This window comes from Danio rerio, chromosome 11 (genome assembly GCF_049306965.1).
Source record: "Danio rerio strain Tuebingen ecotype United States chromosome 11, GRCz12tu, whole genome shotgun sequence".
NCBI lineage: Eukaryota > Metazoa > Chordata > Actinopteri > Cypriniformes > Danionidae > Danio > Danio rerio.
In genome coordinates this window covers 21,137,061-21,159,714 of record NC_133186.1, presented here as the reverse complement: position 1 = coordinate 21,159,714, position 22,654 = coordinate 21,137,061, and the positions used below count along the sequence as shown (strand labels likewise).

General features: G+C 35.2%; 1 protein-coding gene across 51 annotated transcripts in view; it reads right to left on the bottom strand.

The window, feature by feature from the left end:
• magi1b (membrane associated guanylate kinase, WW and PDZ domain containing 1b) overlaps positions 1-22,654 on the bottom strand; it is a 216,944-nt gene that overhangs the window by 23,466 nt on the left and 170,824 nt on the right. For 30 of the 51 annotated variants that reach the window (XM_009305956.5, XM_005155829.6, XM_073915821.1 and 27 more), the window contains 3 exon segments: positions 6,310-6,341; positions 4,572-4,815; positions 295-386 (listed from right to left, as the gene is read on the bottom strand). In XM_009305956.5, the coding sequence (XP_009304231.1) occupies positions 295-386; positions 4,572-4,815; positions 6,310-6,341 (368 nt within the window). 51 annotated transcript variants of the gene reach the window in all.

Below are 22,654 nucleotides of genomic sequence, written 5' to 3'. Positions count from 1 at the left end.
ATATATATATATATATATATATAGAACATAGAAACAACAACAATGCCATTAAAAGGTCAAATATAAAAATATTAAAATAATAGATATAAGATAGATATTATTTTTTAATTACAATAAAAACGTAATAAAGACTGGACTACAACTGATCACTTAACACGTTTAGATGGACAACATGTCACACCACAGCAAATAATTCCATCAACTACTTAGACCCACAATAGACTAATTGCAAGAATAAAAATCAATAATTGTCTAAACTAATAAACACAATACACAAATTAGTCCTGTACTCACCGGCTCACCAGGTTCATTTCCTCCCAGGATCCTGAATCCAAAGCCGGTATCTTTCCTCCACAGGAAGATATCCTGCTCCTGGTAATCAGGCACTAAAAAGAGGGAAAAATAGCTTGAGAGCTGCAGAATGACACACCATCTTTGATTTACACCCCAATTCTCCTCCTTTCAAGAACAGCTGCCGATCAAGGTGGCGAACAATTTGGCATCTTATTCCCTCACATCTTGATTTTTCTTCTAATTGCTTCACACCAACGAAGATGTAATATAATAGCTACTCTGCTCTAAAGACTTCACACAGCATAATCTGATTAACAGGTAAGAAAATGATAAGCACTGGCACACGTGTGCTTCAGTCTAGATTAGAGATCAAGTAAAGTGGAAGAGAAAATCCAAAGGTCTTATGAAGCAGCTTCACACCTTCCCCATCCCCAGCACTTCCATGTCAAATCTTTCAGGACCAGAAGCTCCCCTTCTCTTTTACAGACATCAGCAGTGTGTCAGCTTTTACATTATTGACCCAGTAGTTCTCCAATGCATCACATGATGTTCCGTCAGGGGACAATTAAGTCTGTAAAGTAAGAGATGAGCTGGATACCACGGATATTTCTGATGCAGTGTTTTACTGGAGATCTTTTTAAAACATGCTTGCCTTAATGAATGGGACTCTTTATATGGGTTTTTGACATGAGGTAACATTTTATGAATAAAATTAGTGTTGTCGTAATATAATATGCATTAAATGTCGTCCATTGACCTCTTGTTATAAAAATGGCTGGGTTATTAAATGTTTTACATTTGTGAGGCAAATATAAAAAATGTCCTATATGATGTGACCATCTACAGCTTAAATAAATTAAATAGAAAATCCTAAAATCATTAATAAACACCTAAGGCCTAATTTTACAATCTTTTTTCCATCCACATATTTCTAAAAACAAAATAATTTGTTATAAAAACTGATGGGTTATTAAATGTTTTAGATTTTTAAGGCAAATATCAAAAATGTCCTATATGGTGTGACTGTCAACAGCTTTAATAAATAAAATAAAAATCATTAAATCATTAATAAACAAGATTAATAAACAAGTGCTCATTTTAAAATCTTTTTTCCATCCATATATTTGTAAAAACAAAAGAATGGATACTTTTTGTCACTGAAAACCATGTCCTCTGCTGTGACAATGGATGCTATATTTAAATCAGACAAATCCATAGAAGACTTTCATTAGTGGAAGAACCCCTTTCAAGATCATGTGACTTTAAGACATATTTACTATCCGTGTAACCACTATAAAATTGTAAAGTTTTAATGTCCTTTGACGTAAAGCACCTATTTATTGAAAATTTTCAACAAGTTCAACCAATCATTAAGAAAAAAATATGATTTACAATTTAATTTAAAATTAATAGCACTATATGAAGATAAGCGAAGATAAAATACATTGCTCTCACACTATTTATATATTATTAAGAGCTTTTTTTTTTCAATTTGTCTTCAAATATGGTGTTTTTTTTTCAACAACCCATGTATGTGCCTTTGCTGCAAACTTATTGAAATGCAGCTACATGCTGATGTACAGTAATTTACTGTAACAGAGACAGAAGGCAGAAAGGCACCAGACCCATACAAAATGGCTGCTGCATGGGCAATTTTCCCACACCATTCGATCTCCATTAGGCAGCAAGGACGGTTGTGGCAGATTCTGCAAATTGTGTGCATTATGGCAAGAATAGACCTTCAACTTCCATTCATTTGTGGTAAAGCTTCACAATGCGGCTGCTCACTGAGTTTATTGGACTGAATGGTTTTGAGCTAGTCCAGAAACGTCAATCAGTTTGTCAATCATTTATCTCTCAATCTTTTCAAGGACAGCGACAGTGTTTTCTGAGGATGAAATGGGCTCTTGTGAGCCATTCTTCTAAAGTAAATCAAAATCATATTTGACGCAAAGAGTGAAGCACACTTCCTGCAAGTGGAGAAATGACTAATGATTTGATTCTTTGGTAAGGTTATATTCAGTTCTTTTAAGGCATTTTATGTCTATGTTTTACCACAAATTTTTAAACTTTAATATATCAAGTTAATAAAGTCGGATTTACAGAAGAAGTGCAATTTGACTCCGAAATGAATTAATTCATATGTCAATGATTCCTTAATTAGATAATACTAGAATTAGGAAAGAAAAACACATGGCATAATCACTGTAGTCCAATTCTCGAACAAATGACTCTAAAGAGTCCATTTCAATGAATGAATCTTTCAAATGTTTGTAAAAAATATGTACTGTAACAACTGAGTCAACATTTTTTTTAATGGAAAAATGTACTGTTTGACTATCAAATGTTATATTTTCCACAAAAAAGGGAAAGAACTGTAATTGGAACCGTTAATGAATCTAAACACTTAAGAGTCGACAGAAGTGGAGCAGTTAAATTCTTCTCAATTCTCATCCACAGCCACAACAGCTTCCTTCTTGAGGGATTTACTAATGAACGACTCAAACAGAAGCTAACACAATGAAGGCACTCCAAGCTACAGTAGCAGAATTTTCCAAGCCAAACACTGGAGCACTTCATTCCACAGCATCTTAACTTATCCACTGAAGGAGACTCTTGTTAATTAGCCCCTCTGCTCTGGCACACATGAAAGTAGTATAGGATTCACTGTCTTCCACCACTACCAATTATATGCACATTTGTCAGAAGACGTGTTCTGGACGCGTTGGAGCGCAAGAACGTGCTGATGGCAGAGAGGAGTGTAATTGGTCAGAAGTGCCTCGGCGTTCACGTTGTCTTTTCGCTGGTGGTGAGTGAGTAGGCGAAAGCAAAGTGAAGGAAAGAAGGAATGAGAAAGGCTAATGAATAGCTTTTGGATGTACAGATGACAGATTCATCTGAACACAGCTCTCTGATCACAAACAGACACAGTGGATTGGAACTGATGGCTAATGGTTTGCATTAGCTTTGGACAGCTATTTGAGAACTGAAAGACTGCAGAAGCACTCAAAGGGATGTTGAATATAAATGGACTTCTTGGTGGGCTCACTACTTTTCAAATATATAAACGACTTAACGTCCCTTACTTAATAACATAAGATTTGGAAACTGTGTTTTAAGCTGAAAATCTACATTTTGTCGATGTCTTGAAATTAGGGTAGGCTTTTAAATCCACATAAATTGGCAACTGCTCTGATTTTAACCAACCTCAACCATACATTTTTTTACACCAAAGTTAAATAATTTTCTGCAAAAAAAAAAACATAGATTAGATATAGACCAGACTAGATAGACCTAGATGTCAATGAGTTAGTTTACCCTAAAGCAATGTTTCTCAACCACCTTCCTGAAGGACCACAAAAAATGCATGTTTTGGATGTCTCCTTTATCCGTCACACCCATTACAGGTCTTTAATTCTTTCATTCCCTTTTCAATAAGCTGATGATCTGAATCAGGTGTGTTTAGTTAAGGATACATGGAAAATGTGCAGTGCCAGTGGTCCTTCAGAAACGTGGTTGAGAAACACAGCCCTAAAAAAACTGTCATCGTTCATTTATTGACCCTCATGGTGTTTCAAAATTATTAGAAATTATTCTAAACATAAATGATATTTTTTTATCAAATCGTTCTTGTTCACCCAATCCTTTGGCACCCCAAATCTTTCACAAAGAGATTAAAAAATAAATCCAAGCAAAGTACATTGTCTGAAGAGGCATCATCCACTTTTGTTTTAACAAAAGTAAACTAAATTTAGATTTATAAAACTCTAATTTGGTCAAGGAAGCTCAAAAATGTTTGCCAGATGTGTGAGAACCAATGAAACACATTTGAGCTTCTACAAGAACCCAATGAGGTTTAATCTCTCACAGACATGGCTGAGCATTCATACTCGTTGATCAATATTTATGTTAAGAACAGCTAAAACTAAATATATTTATTGTAAATTGAGCGGGTTTCTTATGAAAGATTTTGATTACATCACTCAATTCAAATAGATTTATTTTTTGACCTCGTTTTAAATAATTCAAAGAGTCAAGTGTCTCAGATTTGATCAAAAATACCTTCATTTGTGTCATTAAAATGACTCTAGATAACTTCAAATAGGCATTAAACAACATGAGAGTGAATAAATGATCAGTCTAAATGGCAAAGCAGAAAAACCTAGTAAAAACCAACCAACCAACCAGTCTTGATATCCCATTACCAACCAAAACTAAGGAAGAGGCCCCAGTGATCCGCTGCCAAGCACCCACCACCGGAATTCCATATTACTTACGCCTACTTTCATACATGCTCCTGGACTGGGCCCAGATTTTAAAGGGATCTGGCTTCTTTTGGAGGGTTCCGTCTACTGGAGGGTCCTGGGGCAGGCTGGGCAAGGGCTGGGACGGGGGTGGTGGGGCGGCCGACTCGTTGAGCAGGGCCTGAGAGGCGTGGAGAGGAGAGTCTGTGTGGATGCTGCGCTGACTGGACACGCTGTGCTGGGAGCTGCCCTGACTGTCCTTGCGCTCCAACTGTTGCTGTTGGGAGGGGGGAAAGAGAGCGGAAATGTGAAAACGTGAACATAAGACAAAGCAGAACAACCTTGCCAGCATCTTGAAGATGGACTGGAGGCATTGAATAAGGAAACAAAAAGGTGGGAATGAATTGGTTGAAGGACAGAATGACGCACAACTCTCTTTACATTTCAGTAAGGATTCATTTATGAGAATGACATCAACTCTAGTTGTAATATTTTGCCTCAAGCATTATTCAGTCTTCATTTTATTACTTCATAAGTTTGAATCAAGGTCGTTTTATGGTCAATATGAATATGCTAAATGTGAACATTAATATTAAATGTGAAAATAAAATAAAATAATAAAAGGAAATAATATAAAATAAAATAAATTAAATTAAAAATATTTTTAAAAATAAAATAAAATGAGGGTCCAAAAAGTCTAAGAAAATCTAAATAAAAACTGTAAATAAACTCTATTTTGGAAGATATAAATAAAAAAAGCAACATTACATTGAAGCATACTTCACATTCTGCACTATTTCTAGGTCACAAATCAAATAAGCAAATCAGAGAGACTGATCATGTGACTACTTAGTACAGATGGTCAGATGTCCCAAGATGCTTTTTGGATTATTCTCAAATTGAGGATAACAAGATCATCAGGTTTTACACAAACTTACAGCTTGCTTACAGATGCTGTTACTGTCAGTCAAAATTTAGGATGAATATTTTCAATATATACATATTAGTTGTAAATAGGCTGCAAATGCTTATTTCAAGAAATAAATCATAGTTTTAAAGCATTACAAGAGGAGCCTTTTAATGATCTCTCCTTCACCAAGTCATCTGAAGTTCTCTTTAAACCCACGCACACACCTCTGCGTCCTTTTATATCCCAGCACAACCCATGAATTTGTGCAATAGAGCCAGAAAGAAAATATAGAATAAATAAACAGCAATAAATAAAAAAAATCAACCCCCAATCCAATAAGTAGCTAATAAATCCATCCAAATAAAAAAGAGGCCATTTGAGAATTGAGAGGCGCTTGTCTTGGCATTGAGAAGTCATACAAGCAAGGACTCCATTTCAACAAAGTAGAAAAAAAAACACTAAGGCTGCCATTTTAACAGTAGAACACTGATTATTATCTGTACTGTCCACAGATATAATCTATCATCAACAGGCTGGTGGAATGTAAAAGGTTAAATTAAAAACACTTTCTAAATCTGCTGGTTTTTGGGTAATCATTTGTGGGCTATTATAGGTCGTCCATGTGACCAATAAAAGCAGCCCTCCTCCCAGGGGTGAACACCACCCTCAAACTCTCTGACCACATGGCATCGCTGTCCACCATTGGTGTTTTTTGCATTAAATTTGCATTAAAGTCAGATTCTCTTTCAAGACAGTAACACTGTATCAGCTCTGAACACCAGACCAACGTCAACAACATAAAGAAGTGCATCAACAAAAAGGAGAGTAAAAAAAAAACAAGATTAAAACATCAGTACTCACCAGTTTGGGGCTCTTCTTCGCAGGTGCCACCCCTACAGAGAGCGAAAGAGACAGAAATATTAATTGTGTGCACACAAAGATTTCACCTTCCCCACAGGCACAGATCTGAAAGCAATCCCAAGACAGATGGATGACTCCAATCAGGGCGCGTGGTGGTGGTGGTGGTGGTGCGGCGGCAGCAGCCCCCTTTCTCTTTCCGTTTCCTCGCTCATTCCTTTACTCCCACAACCATAAAGAGGGCAGCACGGACCATCCGCAACAGAGGACCGACCCCCATTACCCTGATTAAATTCTAAGCAGACCCCATGAACTTAAAGGGACAGTTCAGCCAAAAATAAGTGTGCTTTTATGGAGCATAAAAGGAGATACTTAACAAAATGTCCCAGCTGCTCATTTCCATACAATCAAACAAGCACTAGTTTTTCAACAACAACAGAAAAACAAACAAATAAAAGCAGCCAGGACATGCGATTCTAGAAATTGAATTTCAGGTAGAACGATCCCTTTAAACCTACCAGACACTGCGCGAGAGATGAAGACAGAAAAAGAGGAGAGCGACAGATAGAGAGAACCAACGAGACACAGGAAGAGAAACAGAGAGGGGCTTATGCCCAGACAGGTGCTAAGCTATTACCCATGGAGAAGGAGTCCAAGATACTGAACATTAAATTATAGGCAACGGTCAGTTCCCCTCTTACTGAAACCATCTTCCAGCGTCCCTGCCCCTCGCGACGTTGCTGCCGAAGGATCCTGCATCTAGAGCCAGTGCTTGATTCTCCTGTCTTTTGAGCTTCTCTTTTTTCTCTCCCTCTCCCTCTCTCTCTCCTTCTTCTCTTTCGCCCTCCCCCTCCTCGTTTCGATGTGCATCACCCTCGCTCCGTCTTCATGTGTTTGCTCCTTCTCTCCCCGACGCCAGCGTTCTTCGCCCTCGCTTTACCATCAGACTCCCTCCTCCGAACATCATTTCCCTCCCACTTTTACATGCGTCGATGGACCATCGCCCCCTCCCACATCTCCACATTTGACAGGCCACGCATAAATTATGCATTCAAACATAAATAGATGTGGACGTCATTTATAAAATAAAATAAAAACAGGAAAAAAAGAGATTCATTAGAATTTCGCAGCTGGTTGTGTGTTTCACAAGATCTAAAAGGGTGTGCGTGATCAGTCCTCTGATTTCAGTCTGGCCTAAAAAAAAAAAGGCTGCTTATTGTGAAGCTGTTCCCTTGAGAGCAAGTCGTCTGCGTGTGAGCCTGCCCACAGTAACACACATGCGCACTCATGCAATTTGATACAAACAGCGTCCAGCTCGTCCTGCACACATCATTCTCTCTTCTGCTTTTTATTCTCATACAATTCCAGGTATTCAATTTTCCATTTTCCTTTCTGCCGCAAATTGACCTGTCCCATCAAGCCCTGCCCCCAGCCTGACTCATTATCCCCCAAACAAACATCACCATCCTCTGCAGTCTGCCGCCTCCCTCCTCCGCTTCTCTATGCCCGTCTCCACTACAGTCCATTAATTGTTAAAAGTTTCTGCAGCATCGCTACATGGCCTCTTTGCTAAAACACACGCTTTTTCTTGTGTTTATGTATTCACATCAAATCTTGCAAAATCAGTTATTTGGTAAAGCTGATTGTTGTGAAAATTGTTTAGATTGCCATATATCTATTTACAGTATTTATTTCTTACTTAATTATAATTAAACTGTATTTATTTGTAATATTGGTAAGCAAAAATTCAAACCTAATTTCTCTAATAGATTGTTCATGTCAGTTTACAGTAACATCAATGCTTACAAACACAACTTTGCATATTATATGTGTTAATAAACACTGAATTTATGAATATTAATTCATATCCATAGTCCCTTTATTCATTAGGGGTCGCCACAGCGGAAAGAACCACCAACTTATCCAGCACAGCAGATGCCCTTCCAGCTGCAACAATGACCCAGCCGAGACTTGAACTAGCAACTTTCTTGCTGTGAGGCGACAGTGCTAACCACTGAGCCACCATTTATGAATATGTTCTAAAAAAAAAAAGTACTGTTTACCGTTTAAAAGGTTATTTCCCCCTAAATATTGAAAATCTTATTATGTTGGACCAAACCAATAAGAAATGTGCTATTATTTCAAGAAGATATATTTTAATCAACTCAAGCCACTGTAAATCTGACCCAACAAAACATCTATAAAGAGATAAAAAATAACTGCACATGAATTAGGCAGTTCACTCAAAGGCTTATGGAGAGACATGAACTCTTTCTATGATGCGCACATTTCATTTAAGCTTTTCACATCAGCTAATAAAGCTTAAAGCATTCCACTTTGATCATGGGAGCAAGCATAACCAATGATGTTAATTTAAGAACCAGTGAGGTTTGCTGTTGTGCGTCAAGCAGGTATGGTTGAACTTCTGTTCATGTTCACTGTTTGACGTTTATATAAAAGCTAAATTTAAATCTAAAATTAGAGCATTCACGACCTTTCAGAAGACTAAAAGCCACTTGATTCATTTGAATGTATTTATATCTCTTTATGAATCCTTCAGTTGTGTTTAAAATATGAACACATGTCTTAAGGGTTTGGAATAATGTAAAGACGAGCATGTGATAACAAAAGTCCAACTGTGGGGTAAACTAACCCTTTAACTGATACTAAAATATCTTAGTCTTACTGTAAAATACGAATTGAATTAACATTAAAGATGCTCACTAAAGTTTCCCAGTTGAATTCAATTTGTAAAATTGATTCAGCTAAACGCTGGTGATTCATGTGATCTCAAGTGTAATTTCAGTAATATTTTTCTGGCTCAGAACAAACTATTCCTCAGTTGCACAGCATCAAGCAAACATTCAAAAATAAATGAATCCACGTTATTATTGAGAATTTAAGAGTAGATGTGCTGGTCGTATTTTACAACCCATGCAGCGTGTGTCTGGAGGTCGTTGCTTATAGAGGAGAGATCCTGCCTAATACCTTCTAATCAATCAATCCATTTCACTTTACTGGGCACATAATGGCTTTATCTGAATCTCATAAAGCTGTGCTGCTTGCTGAATGAAAAGCAAACAAAGTGACCAATGCATTAAAACTGGATGACTCTTATTGTGATTGCCGCTCAACTCTTGGACCCGTTTCAAATCCTACCGTCATGCACTTTGAGGTAATTTTAAACCCCCTGCCATTTCCTCTCCTCATTGCTTTGTGCACGACTAATGTCATATGAGTCCAACATCTGCACCAATCTGTTATTAATTCAGAAGCTTGAGAAGAACAGCAAAGAGCTGTGATCAGACATATTCACTTCAGTGCAATGTTCAGAAGTCATGAAAATGAAGTTAAATAATTCAGCTCATGTCTCAAACCAAATTGTGAGTATGAGAAACTAAGCCAGTTAATCAAACCCAAATGGACTCAATAACAGTGTTAAACATGTCATGGCAGGTCAGCAGGAGAACCGGCGACAGGTCAGCGTGAACCGTGTCAGGCACAGAGGAGACTAATAAGAAGGTTTAGCAGGTGAAGATTATGATACACAGCATGTACACGTGCATGTGTGTGGAGCATGACGGATGCGCAGGGTTTTGTACTGGACCCCCCTTCCTCGACCAGGCTGATAGGAACAGATTCTTATGGTCTGGACCATCTGCCAGTGATGCAGTCTGACATGTAGAGGAATGAAAGACAGTCTCTGAGGAATGGCTGTATGAACATGAGCCTGTGGTGTGGAGAGTCTGACACCAGATGCAAAGCCATTTTCATGCAAGATTATTGTTAAAAGCGTATAAAGGCAGCATTCTAAGGCATAATCAGCACACCAAAAGTGAAGCCAGGTACAAAAGATAGGTGACTTAATTATGCTGCCTACTGGGATAACTCATTTTAGCATCAAAGTTGCTTTTCTGTAACCCCTATGACCCAACTTAGTGGGAAATGCAGAAAAAGTTGCCCCTGAATACACTTACATATCATTGAACACAACCGACACAAAGTCAGGGACATCCAGGCTAAAATAAGGGTAAGTTTAATTTTTTTCTGCTTCTCCACATTGAAATCAGTCATTGTGATGTTGACCAATAAGAGCAAAGAAGCTCTTGTATATAGTATGTAGATTTAAAATGTGGGAAAACAAAAAAGAGATGCTAGTACTAGGGTCTGTTCTTCGTACGTGGATTACTCAATTAGCTGAATTTGGTTATTGACAATATGACACAATCTAGGATCATTTTGTTCTTCAAAACTCATCTAAGATTTGTTGTAACAGGTCTGACAGCCCAAAACTGCTCGGGAGTAAGCTTATTTCATATAAACAGGATTAGATTGGGTCATTTCAAACAAAGATAATACTGCAAGTATGTATCAAATTCTGATATTTTCTTACAGTAGAAGTTGTATACACTTTTGAACAATTTGTGTATGATAATAGACATGCACAATATTTAACGTCTTTTTTTAAAGGAATAATAATTTATGCAGTCATGCACAAGGTTTGACAGTTAATATGACGGTGATTTGATTCTGAAGTTGCAGACACCTTTACTGATAATAAATGTTTGATGCGAAATTAATCTAAACAGCCAGTTTTATGTAATTTTGCTCACATGGATAATGAAATGTTAATAGGATGATATCATTATACTGCTGTACCGTCAGCCAATCGTTGCATTGCTGATCATGATTTTGTAAATCAATAGATCTGCCCTTCACAACACACGAAGCGATCTCAGATCAGTTCATCCAAACATTTTAATCTGATTTACGAAATTGTTTGAAGAACCAAATTAGCCAGAGATCAGTTATCAATGTATTTTATGGAAGTCAGCAACAAAATCCGCCTTCTCTATGACATCACAAATGTCAGATGTATTCTGATTGGCTTTTCTACCACTTTAAATTCTAAATTTTTAAAAGATGGCTGGATTGTGCTTGACGTAATGTGTTGTTTTTTGGTCATCAGCTGAAACAGTGATTACAACTATATTGTTTCTCACATTGTTGTCACTATAGTCATATAGTCAAATGACATATTTTCTCAAGTAATAGAACGACTAATAAAACTTTATAGATATCATGACAGTTAATGCCTTTGGTGTGAACAGCCCACAAAACTCAAATGTGCTTTTCATTAATGAACTTTAACAAGGCCAGTGATAATTTCATGATGGCAGACAGATTATAAATTTGTCACTCAACGTTGTACTGTTAAAATATAAAGTGCAATGGAAATAGATTATTAGAAAAAATAATGAATTTCACCTGTATCAGATACATTTAAAATAGTGGACAAAACCAATGATAACTCCATATCCAATAACCAGAAAACAATTGATAAACTCAAGATAAGATGAGAATTAAGAGATGTCTATAAATATGGCTTCTATACAGTAATACTTTGGATGGATGGATTCATGGATGGATGGATGGGTTTGGATGGATGGATGGAATAGATGGATGGATTGGAGGGTGGGATTGTTGGATTGGTGGTGATGGGGGTATTGATGGGTGGGATGGTTGGATTGGTTGGTGATGGATGGATTGGTGGGTGGGATAGTTGGATTGGTGGTGATGGGGGGATTGGTGGGTGGGACGTTTGGATTGGTGGTAATGGATGGATTGGTGGGTGGGATGGTTGGATTGGTGGTGATGGATGGATTGGTTCGTGGGATGGTTGGATTGGTGGGAGGGTGGATGGATTGGTGGGTGGGATGGATAGATTGGAGGGTGGGATGGATGTATGGATGAAGTATTAGATTGGATTGGGATGGATGGAAGGACGGATGGACGGATGGATGGATGGATTGATTGGTGGGAGGGATGGATGACTGGATTGGGATGGATGGATGAGTGGGACGGACGGACGGACGGACAGACGGACAGACGGACAGACAGACAGACAGACAGACAGACAGACAGACAGACAGACAGACAGACAGACAGACAGACAGACAGATAGATAGATAGATAGATAGATAGATAGATAGATAGATAGATAGATAGATAGATAGATAGATAGATAGATAGATAGATAGATAGATAGATAGATAGATAGATAGATAGATGCATTTGTATAAAAGTTTAAATTGTAATTTAAATTTTGTAAATTAAATTTACAAAAAATTGTAAATTAAATTTTTTAATCACTCAGTAGTGAAAAGAAATCAATTCAGATCAATTTTGGGTCCAGTTTCTCACATGAAGTGTTATTTGTGTGCAGCTACTGCCAATGTAGAGTGTTTCAAATTGTTCCCCTGACAGTTACAAAACGGCCTAAGAATATAACTGCCTGTGTAGGCTGCTCACTAAGCATTAGAATACTCTCATGTGTGCACGGTTATAACTGTGTACATTAGTATGGCCTTAAAATGACATGGCCTGCAATCGGAGGTGACAGGGCATGAGGTGATGTTGAAATAGCCTAGTGCATTGGCACACAAAGATATATCTCTGACAGCTTCAACAACGTCCCCTTTATTGCTTATGTGGACTCGGTCGGTCCGCACAAACATGCCAATCAAAAATCATTCAACTGTAACACATAATGAAAGAATAAGATGCAAAGTGGACATGAAAACACCTGTCTGTCTGCCTGTCTGTCTGTTCTCATCGCCTGCTGGCATTTGTTCCAGTATGTGATGTGCCTGCATGTTGTGTTCAAGACAGACCCGTCCGCTTTATCATTTTACCAGGAAACCCCACCGCAAAGTGCAGCAGAGCATCGTCATGGAAACAAGGTGTGAAATGGTGTGATTGGTGGGTTTTATGCTTCACCCCTTTAGCAAAGCAAAGGGTGAGCAGTCAAAGAGAAGACGCACAACTGTTATCTAAACACATTTTTTTTTTTCACTACAAAATAAACACTTTGATTTGGTTCAAAGCCAGAGAATCACTTCTCTAAGACCGTTTCTATCCTGGGAATTTGCTACACCATTTATTTTTCGCCCATTAGTCAATTCAGCAAAAATTAATGCAAAAAAAGAAAAAAGAAACTTCCTTTAAAACATTAAATCAAGTTACTTTTGAACACACCACTAATCATGGTTGTTTATCTTTCCCATGCTGTATTTGTCCAGCCAGATAAGAAAAATGAGACGGCAATGCAGTTCCATGGTGAAAAAAAAATATAAGCTTAGATTAATTTTCCTCTGCTGGATTAAAGGCCGTTCAGACCAAGGACAATGACTGTAACGATGGCTGTAAATACAAAACTTTATTGATCAATCTATTTCTGTGTTAAAGATACATAATATGAATAATTACAGTGACTTAAACCAAACAGACTTTGTGAGAAACATTGGATTTAAATGAAAATTAGTCCAATGATAAAGCACTGATTAACACTATACTACAGTGGCAGTCATTTTGACCATTTTTAAATTAAAATAAAAGTCATATATCTATAGCCCTAATCTGTCCTAAATGTTTGTATATTTCATTCATTCATTTTCCTTCGGCTTAGTACCTGATTTCATTCTAACATTATTTTATTAAAATCACAAAAGAGTTCTGAGTATTTTTACTGTGATTGGCCATAACTCTAGCTGTTTCCATTCAAAGATGTTATTTAAATTTATGCGAATAGCCGGAATATTGCATAAAAGATGTGTAAATAAAAGATGTGTGTTTCCATCCAACCATTCAAAGTGAACAAAATCGTCACTTCCTTATTAACTGGCGCCAAATATCAAAAGTAAAAATAGAATTTGCTGGGATAGGAGAAGCTGCGTGAATCTTTTCTTTATTTACTAAATGCCCTGTGCCTCACAATGAATGTGTGTTGGCGTTTGAAGGCATCACACGTATAGTACAGATGCTCTTGACAGTTCTGGAGGTAATTAATAATATAATAACACTAATACCGAAACGGTCAAAGCATTTTAGAATGATCACAATAAGATCTCAGATATTTTACAATGTGCTCAGCCTGCTGGTTTGTCCATACACACACATTTTTATCATCACATGATCTCCTATAACAAAATCACATGACATTTTTCTGATGCGCACATTGGAATTTGATCGGTAAAGGTTTTTCCATCATGGTTTATGTGCATCTTTTTTGTTACAAAAACAGTTATGTTACGTTAGTTATGTTATATTAAAACAAAGTTATGTTACAAAAACATAACTTTACTTCAGACATGCCTTTTAAAAAAAATTTTTTTTTCTTTCTATCATGCTTGCGAACAATGTGAGGTATACACATTCAGGGGCGGTCTAAAGAGAAGGGGAATGTGTCAGAACCACGTAATGTGTTATGGGTATTTAGGATAAGGGAGCCTGATTCCCACTGATCTCAATTAATGTATTGTATTATAGCGCTCAGCATAACGGAGTACACCCCATTTTGTAAAAAATATTATTAATTATTTCTCAGTAAATATAGGCAATATAATGTGGAGCATTTAAACAACACAGATTTATTAAACAAATATTTTTCTTAAAATAATATTTTAGTCACTAAACATCTTTAGAAAATGAAAGGTTAAATTCAAGCTAAATATTGCAAAAATAATTACAACCTACAAAACTATTTTTTTCATTTTTTTGTTTCTGTTGATTTTTCCTCTTTAAAATTTGTATTTAATATACAAAAAAAAAAAACATTTTATATATATATATATATATATATATATATATATATATATATATATATATATATATATATATATATATATATATATATATATATATATATATTTTTTTTTTTTTTTTTTTTTTTTAGGGGAATGACTTTTATCAGGTATGACAATAGACATTCAAAGCTTAATTCAACAAACTTTAATAGAACTTTGAAACGTGTGTAAAGGTGTGACAAAAAAAAAGTTTTATATATGGTCATTCTATAGAAACATGGTAGCATTAATTAGAAAAGTTTAATTCTTTTATTCTCGGTCAAATAACAAAATAATGTCTGAATCCGCCAACTACTCAGTAGGTACTACATTTGAATTTAACCGTACTACTTGGCTGTTTAAAAAGTACATTCCATACAGTATGAATGTCAGCAGTATAAATGGAACTAGAACATACGCCATTCAAGTCTTGACCACATGACCTACCCGCTTGAGATGCATCGCTTCACTCCCATTCATAAATTCTCGAGCCGGACATCATAGAATAGCGCAGCGTGCATTGGATGCACACTTTAGAATCTCGCCGGAAGTAGTAAGTTATCCGGATGCATCTTGCGTACTGATTTTTGGATTGTATAAATTTGGACATACTACCCGGCTCGCATATTGTTTTTAGCATAATATAGTATGGATTTCGGATACAGCCAATATCTCCCAAAACAACTCAGCAATACCTGCAAGATGCTATCTGTTAACATTCAAATAGAACATAGCCTGCATCCTGCACATCAACGATGTATCACTCTTGGTTTAACTCTGTTTACAATTAGTTAAATTTTTTTATTTTCCTTTTGCTACGAATAAGCCTTAACAGACTCATTTGGATGCTTGGAGTAGCAGCTAATGAGAGCAGACTAGCTGATGTCTGTGTAGAAGCAGGTTTCATATCTGCTGGGGAAATCGAGATGTGTGCTGTCATCGCTGATTGATGACTCATAAAGCCAGCGGATCAGATAGTAGTTTGCACCTTTTCATTTCATCACGCTCTTCTCAAAGCAGCACATTCTGATAAACACCAGCAGGAGGAATTACAATCAGCCTAGAAATGGCCTTCCATATGCTGCGGCGTTGAATGTAAATATATAAACATAAACACGCACGCGCACACTCTTCAGGGAGAGAGAATGGACCCTTGGGTCACTGACTCGAAGCCATCATGCTTTCGGTTCACAAACACGCATTGTGTTAAACTGATTACCCCGGGCACAACAGATGCATGAATCTGCTTTATACAGAGCATTTGTGAGCGTGACATTTAGACCTGAACATCTGAGAATAATCTAGAGGAATAACTGACAGCGGTCAAGTCTCGTGGGAGAAAAACTGCCAACAATGGCAGCTCAATGTCGGAAAATAAAGGTTTGGATTTATGCTCTGTCAAGCCTTAGATGAGATCATAATTCTTGTTTGGTTTTAAGAAAATTTTTTCTTAGATCTGTATAGGATCATAACAGTAGTTGTAATATTAAATCTTGATCATCAGAAAAGATTAAATACAAATAAAAAAGCAACAATATACTTAACAATGAGGCATGTAATGGAAGTGAACAGAAGTGATCTGTAAATGATAAAACATTTATTTGTTCAGTGTTGTGCATTTTTCTATTTTCTGTGTAGATTACAATTTAGCAAATAAATTCCATAAACGCTCAAATGACTGATAGAATGATACAGATCGAAAAACACAAATCGACAGAAAACAAGTCAAAATGCTTTAATAAAACTATATGCTTCACCTACTGCTTTGAAATCCTTTAAAAATTGGGCCCACCTAATAATAACACACATTTTAGAAGATAAATGAATGTAGAATTCTAAATCTCAAATTTCTGTGTTTAAAATCCTTCAAAAAAAGTTAATATTTTATTGCTTCGGAAGTCTAAAAAAAAAAAAAAAAAAATATATATATATATATATATATATATATATATATATATATATATATATATATATATATATATATAAACACACACATAACTATACAGTTCTGTCTGGTTCTCGAATCTGATTGGCTAATTGCCGTGCTGTATTTTGCAACATCAGAACTCGTACAGCCTCCTCACCCTTCTAGTTAGTGTCCTGTTTTAGTTTATGCAGGCTAGATCAGTAACTAGACAAAAAGAAGAAATGCCCGCATGTGTGTTTAGCATCTTTCCTTATCACAAACACAACAGTAATCTAGTAATGTTTGCGTTGTTTTGGATTTTTCGGGGTTAAATATTGTGATATCCTGATTGCAAAAAATAAACATTTCATGCCATTCGGCCTTATATTCTTATAATGCGAGTAAAATCACCTGTTTTTCCATCCCTTTAGACATTACGCTAGAGAATCATTCAAATACTAGTTCTAAAGTGACGTTTGAGAAGTAGCAACGGTTTCTACTGTTTTGACTTCAGCTGCAGATGTGAAAGAATGGAGGAAGAAAATAGTTCCTCATACAAAATAATTTTTAGACTTGAATGGTGATCTTATTTGGTGGATTAAAGATTTCCTCTTAAATTGTCCTCAAAGAGTTGTTGTTAATGAAATGGTGTCTAAAACAATGATTGTAAACACAGGAGTTCCACAAGGAAGCATTTTATCACCCTTACTTTTTTCTCTTTACACAAATGAACTTAAGATTCAGGATTTAGGTTTTAAGTTATTTAAATATGCAGATGATATTGCACTTGTAGGCCGGTTGACTAAAATAGGAACAGAAGGAGATACCTTGTACTTTAATTATATAAATTTGCTTCAAAACTGGTGTAAAAGGTGTTCACTGGAGATCAATTTTAATAAAACCAAGGAGATGATAATTAGCAGAAATAAACAGTTGGTGGTTTTAAATATTTAGCAACACTTATTGATAGTGAATTAACATTTTCTGCAAATGCAAAGTGCCTTTTTAAAAAACAATGCAGACATTATATCTCATATAGAGGTTACAACAATTTGGAGTCAAAATGTTCTGGAGATGGTATACAAGAACTTGGTTGAAAGTTGTTGTGAGTTTTAATATGATTGCATGGTATGGACTGTTGCCAATTAAAGAAAAGCAAAAACTGTGTCGAGTAGTAGTGGCAGTGCAATTGTAGGTAAAGCATAAAGACAACAAAATGAAAATTTTTTCAATGAGAATTAAACAGAAAGCACACATCTTTATTGAAGATTGTTTATAAATATAAAATTTCAGCTCTTGCCATCAAAAAATTGTTTTAGGCAACCTCAAGTAAAGAAAAATGTGTATCAGATGTCCTTTGTGACGAGAGCCATTCGAATTTTAAATACTGGGTTCTAAGTATGCAAAGGTTTTTAAATTGAATTTTTTAATGTTTTTTAATGTTATATATGTGATAACGTTGAGTGTATTTGTGATGCCTGTTTTTTCTGTGATGTGTGTAATGTGAACGTTGATCTGTTTGTGTAATGAAGCCAAAAATGAATTTCCACTTGTAGACAATAAAGAAAGTAAAGTAAAAGTCAGAATTATTAGCCCCCCTTTAGTTTTCTTTTTCTTTTTTAATAATTCCTAAATGGTGTTTTAACAGAGCAAGGAAATTTTCACAGTATGCCTGATAATATTTTTTCTTCTGGAGAAAGTCTTATTTGTTTTATTTCGGCAAGAATAAAAGCAGTTTTAATTTTTTTTTTTTTATTTAGGGACAAAATTATTAGCCCCTTTGAGCTTTTTTTTTTTTTTCGATAGTCAACAGAACAAACCATCGTTATTCAATGACTTGCCTAATTACATAACAAGCCTAATTAACCAAATCAACCTAGTTAAGCCTTTAAATGTCACTTTAAGCTGTATAAAAGTGTCTTAAAAAATATCTAGTAAAATATTATTTTCTGTCATCATTGCAAAGATAAAATAAATCAGTGATTATAAATGAGTTATTAAAACTATTATGTTTAGAAATGTGTTGAAAAAAATCTTCTCTTCGTTAAACAGAAATTGGGAAAAAAATAAAACAGGAGGGGGCTAATAATTCTGTCTTCAAATGTATATAATGCTAATCTGATAACTGGACTGCACAAATAATTTTATAGTATACATTACAAAAACATGTTAGTGACACTTAACAAAAACATTTATTTAAAAGTCCCATTCAAGTACATTGATCAAAGTCTTAACATTTTTTTTAAATAACTTTTTCAAGGTAAATTATTAAATAGTTAAAATATTAATTTGATGATAAAAACTGGAGCAATTAGACGATAAAAAATCTTTTAAATTATAAGCTTCACATTTGTGTTACTAAATCCTTCAGAAAATAGTAACATAGCCTTGATTTCTGTTAAAAAGTTTGTGTGGTGACTTTTTTTATTTATAATTAAAATGTCAATTTTTTTAAAAATCATACAAAATAATCACTTTTTCTATGCGTGGCAATCATCATTTTTTTACAAATCAAGTTGACTTCAGGTTAACCTTCCCCTAATAAACACATTTATACAAAGCAACTCTACCAGTCCTTTCTAGCAAGTGAATAAAATGTTCAAATTACAATTTAATGCAGCTTTTAGACCACCAACCGAATCCACCTAGCAGAGGCACAATAATGAACAGCAAAAAGACCTCAACTGATGTTAAACCATGTATACTTTCTAACATGAGTCAATTATCCAGAAAACCAGCAGAGACAACAGCACTTTTAATAAGCCAAACATGCTGCAGTTTTACCACGTGTGTGTGTGTTTGTGTGAAAAAAATGAAGAGATATAAATCACGTTTCTCACCATTAGATCTTCTACTGTAATTGGTCAGCTAGTGATGGGTGTTGATGAAAAAAAGTGCTTGTGTGTGTGTGTGTGTGTGTGTGTGTGTGTGTGTGTGTGTGTTTGGATTTGCTGCCTGACATCAAGGCCAGCAATTAAAGGTGAGATGTGAGCATAGAGAATACTTAAAACATCCCGGCCACATTTCATAGACATTAGAGAACGTCTCCACTGTGTACAAACATGAACTACTGAACTTGGATTACTCTAGTGAAAATTAAAGTGCTTTTAACATTGATTTTTTTTTTTATTGTTTTACCCTGCGGCCTATATTAATAATCAAGGTAATAAGTGTTTTAAAAAATCATTCATCATCACTTTTACTTTAACCCTTAGAATTGAACTTTTTTCAAGCATTTAATTATGGTATATAATAAATCTCATATACGAAAGTGTTATTGCTTTTTATTTAAAAACACATGGTAACATTTTATATTAAGGTATCTTTTCACTGTTAATAAACCATTAATTATAACTTTTGCCTTAATAAACTCCTAATTTGCTACTTATTAATAGTTAATAAAAAAGTAGTTGGGTTTATGTATTGAATAGGATTAGATGTATAGAATAAGAAACTGCAAATCAGTCCGGTTTTCATTTTTTTTATCCTGTCATTATAAGACTTTTGAATAATAAAGTATCTTAAATACTATTGATAGCTAGTATGTAATAATAAATCAATAAATAGTTAAACAAACTAGAACAAATTGTTAATATTATAACTGTTATAACAAACTGTGCAATAGTTATTTAAGTATTAATTTATTCTCTCCTGTCATTTTTTTTTATTTGGTTATATTTTACATTTCTATACTTTATATATGTGATTAGTTCTTGTTGGGTCTGATGCACCGTAATTTCGTTCTGCATTACAATTTATTGTGATGTTTTGAAAAAAAAATTTAAGGAAACTGAACTAAAGATCATATGCCGCTTATATGCAAGATCATATACAGTTAAAATCTTTACCATTAAGACAGTAAATAATATTTGACTAGATATTTTTAAAGACACTTTTATTCAGCTTATAGTGACATTTAAAAGCTTAACTAGGCAGGTCAGGGTAATTAGGCAAGTTATTGTATAATGATGGTTTGTTCTCTAGACTATCGAGAGAAAAAAAAACTATTGGGGGGGGGTGGGGGGGGTGGGGGGTGGTAATAATTCTGACTTCAACTGTACATGAGGAATGCCAATTCTCTGGACTGTTTTAAGAAACTTATTAAATGCATTGATTTAAACTTAGGATGATCATTTTCATTAACTTCTTTTATTCTATCTTCTGGTTCATATTTTTATTGTTGTACTGTTTCTGCTACTGTTATTATTTTGCCTTGTATTGTTAGTATTTTGCATTGCAGCGCTTTAAATCTAAAAAAAGCTACAAATAAAATGTATTATTATTATTTTTATTATCATCATGCATAAGCCTCTAGAAAACAGTAAGCGTTAGGGCTGCACAATATATTGTTTTTGCATCGATTTCGCAAAGTCTGTGCCTGCAATAGTCACATCGCAGAATATGCAATGTTAAATTGGGATTATAGTCAATCAACAATTGAGAACACATGAGATTTGAAGAGTCATTGCAACGTATAACCAAAACAGAGTGAAACTTTATCATTTGCATGTGTCATTAAGGCATTTCAAGAAAGTGTAAAGCTTCCAGGGACAGTAACGTAAACATTTGTAACTTTAATGAAGAAAAAATTTACTGATTTATTAGTACATTGAACACTATACACTTTTTTAACATTACATTATTACATTTCTGTATCTAAATACTGTTTGACTTTCTGGAAAACCATAAAGAACTGTTTATTTGACTTTTTCTTTGTTCTATTATAATTATTCTTGCAATTTTATTATTGTAGTGTCCGATTTAGTTAACATCATGCAGCCCTAAGTATTGTTACTCATGTTACCAAATATGTTCCTACTCTGATGTTCAGTTGTGCATTTCTGAAATAATAATTCATCTATTGAGTATGTGTATAGTGTACACATGTAACTAAAATAAATTATTACATATACGATTTTAGTTACTAACTGTGAACCATAGCAGGGCACAACACTTACTGATGTTGATATCTGGCTGCTTAAAAAAAAACGAACCGAAATATACAGTTGATGCAGTTGGTGCGTGTGAGCCACATACTGTAGATGCAAAACAGGCCACTTTTGTCCTGCAGTTTCTGCATAAATTACACTACAACTTATGTGATGTCAGTTCAGTAGGCCATCAAACCCTGGAGGACAACTGGGCTTTTTTGCTTTACCGAAATAGCTTGGCGGCAGCTCTTTTGATGAGCCATAAAAGATATAAGCACTGCATACACTTTTGTTTACATGCTGGTAACTGTCCTAAATGACAAATGGGGATGTTTTAATACAACAGGCTCCGGCCTTGCGATTGGAACATAGCAATTTCCCGGCCCTGTTAAAAGCACTTACACGAGACAGATAAAAGTGCTTTCAATTCATCAAATTAATAATCCGAGTGCAGAGCTCTGACTGAAAGCTCTGAAACGGCTCAAAACAGGAATTTGAAGCCTTGAGATTTGTGTGTGCAAACTCTTGAAACTTTTTAAAAGAGTCAAATGAGTATATTCAGTGTTTTCTCTCATTTCACGCATTTGCATTTCTCTATTCCTCTTTCATCTCTTTCTTTTAGTCTCTTTTGCAAGCCAAAAACAGGTAACCTTGACATTTCTATCTTTTTTCCAACCATAAAATTCAAGACAGACAGAGAAACCAGTGTGGAAGTGTCATATGGGGGTTAACAGACAGCTGAGTTAGGTCCTCAAGGGAAAAGAAAGAGCCATAGGCTTCATATTTATGATCGGCACAGAGCATCTTAGTCTGGACACTTTCCTGTCATTCACTCTTCATCTCAACTGCATGAACTTTCATTCATGAACACTAACTGAACAGCCACA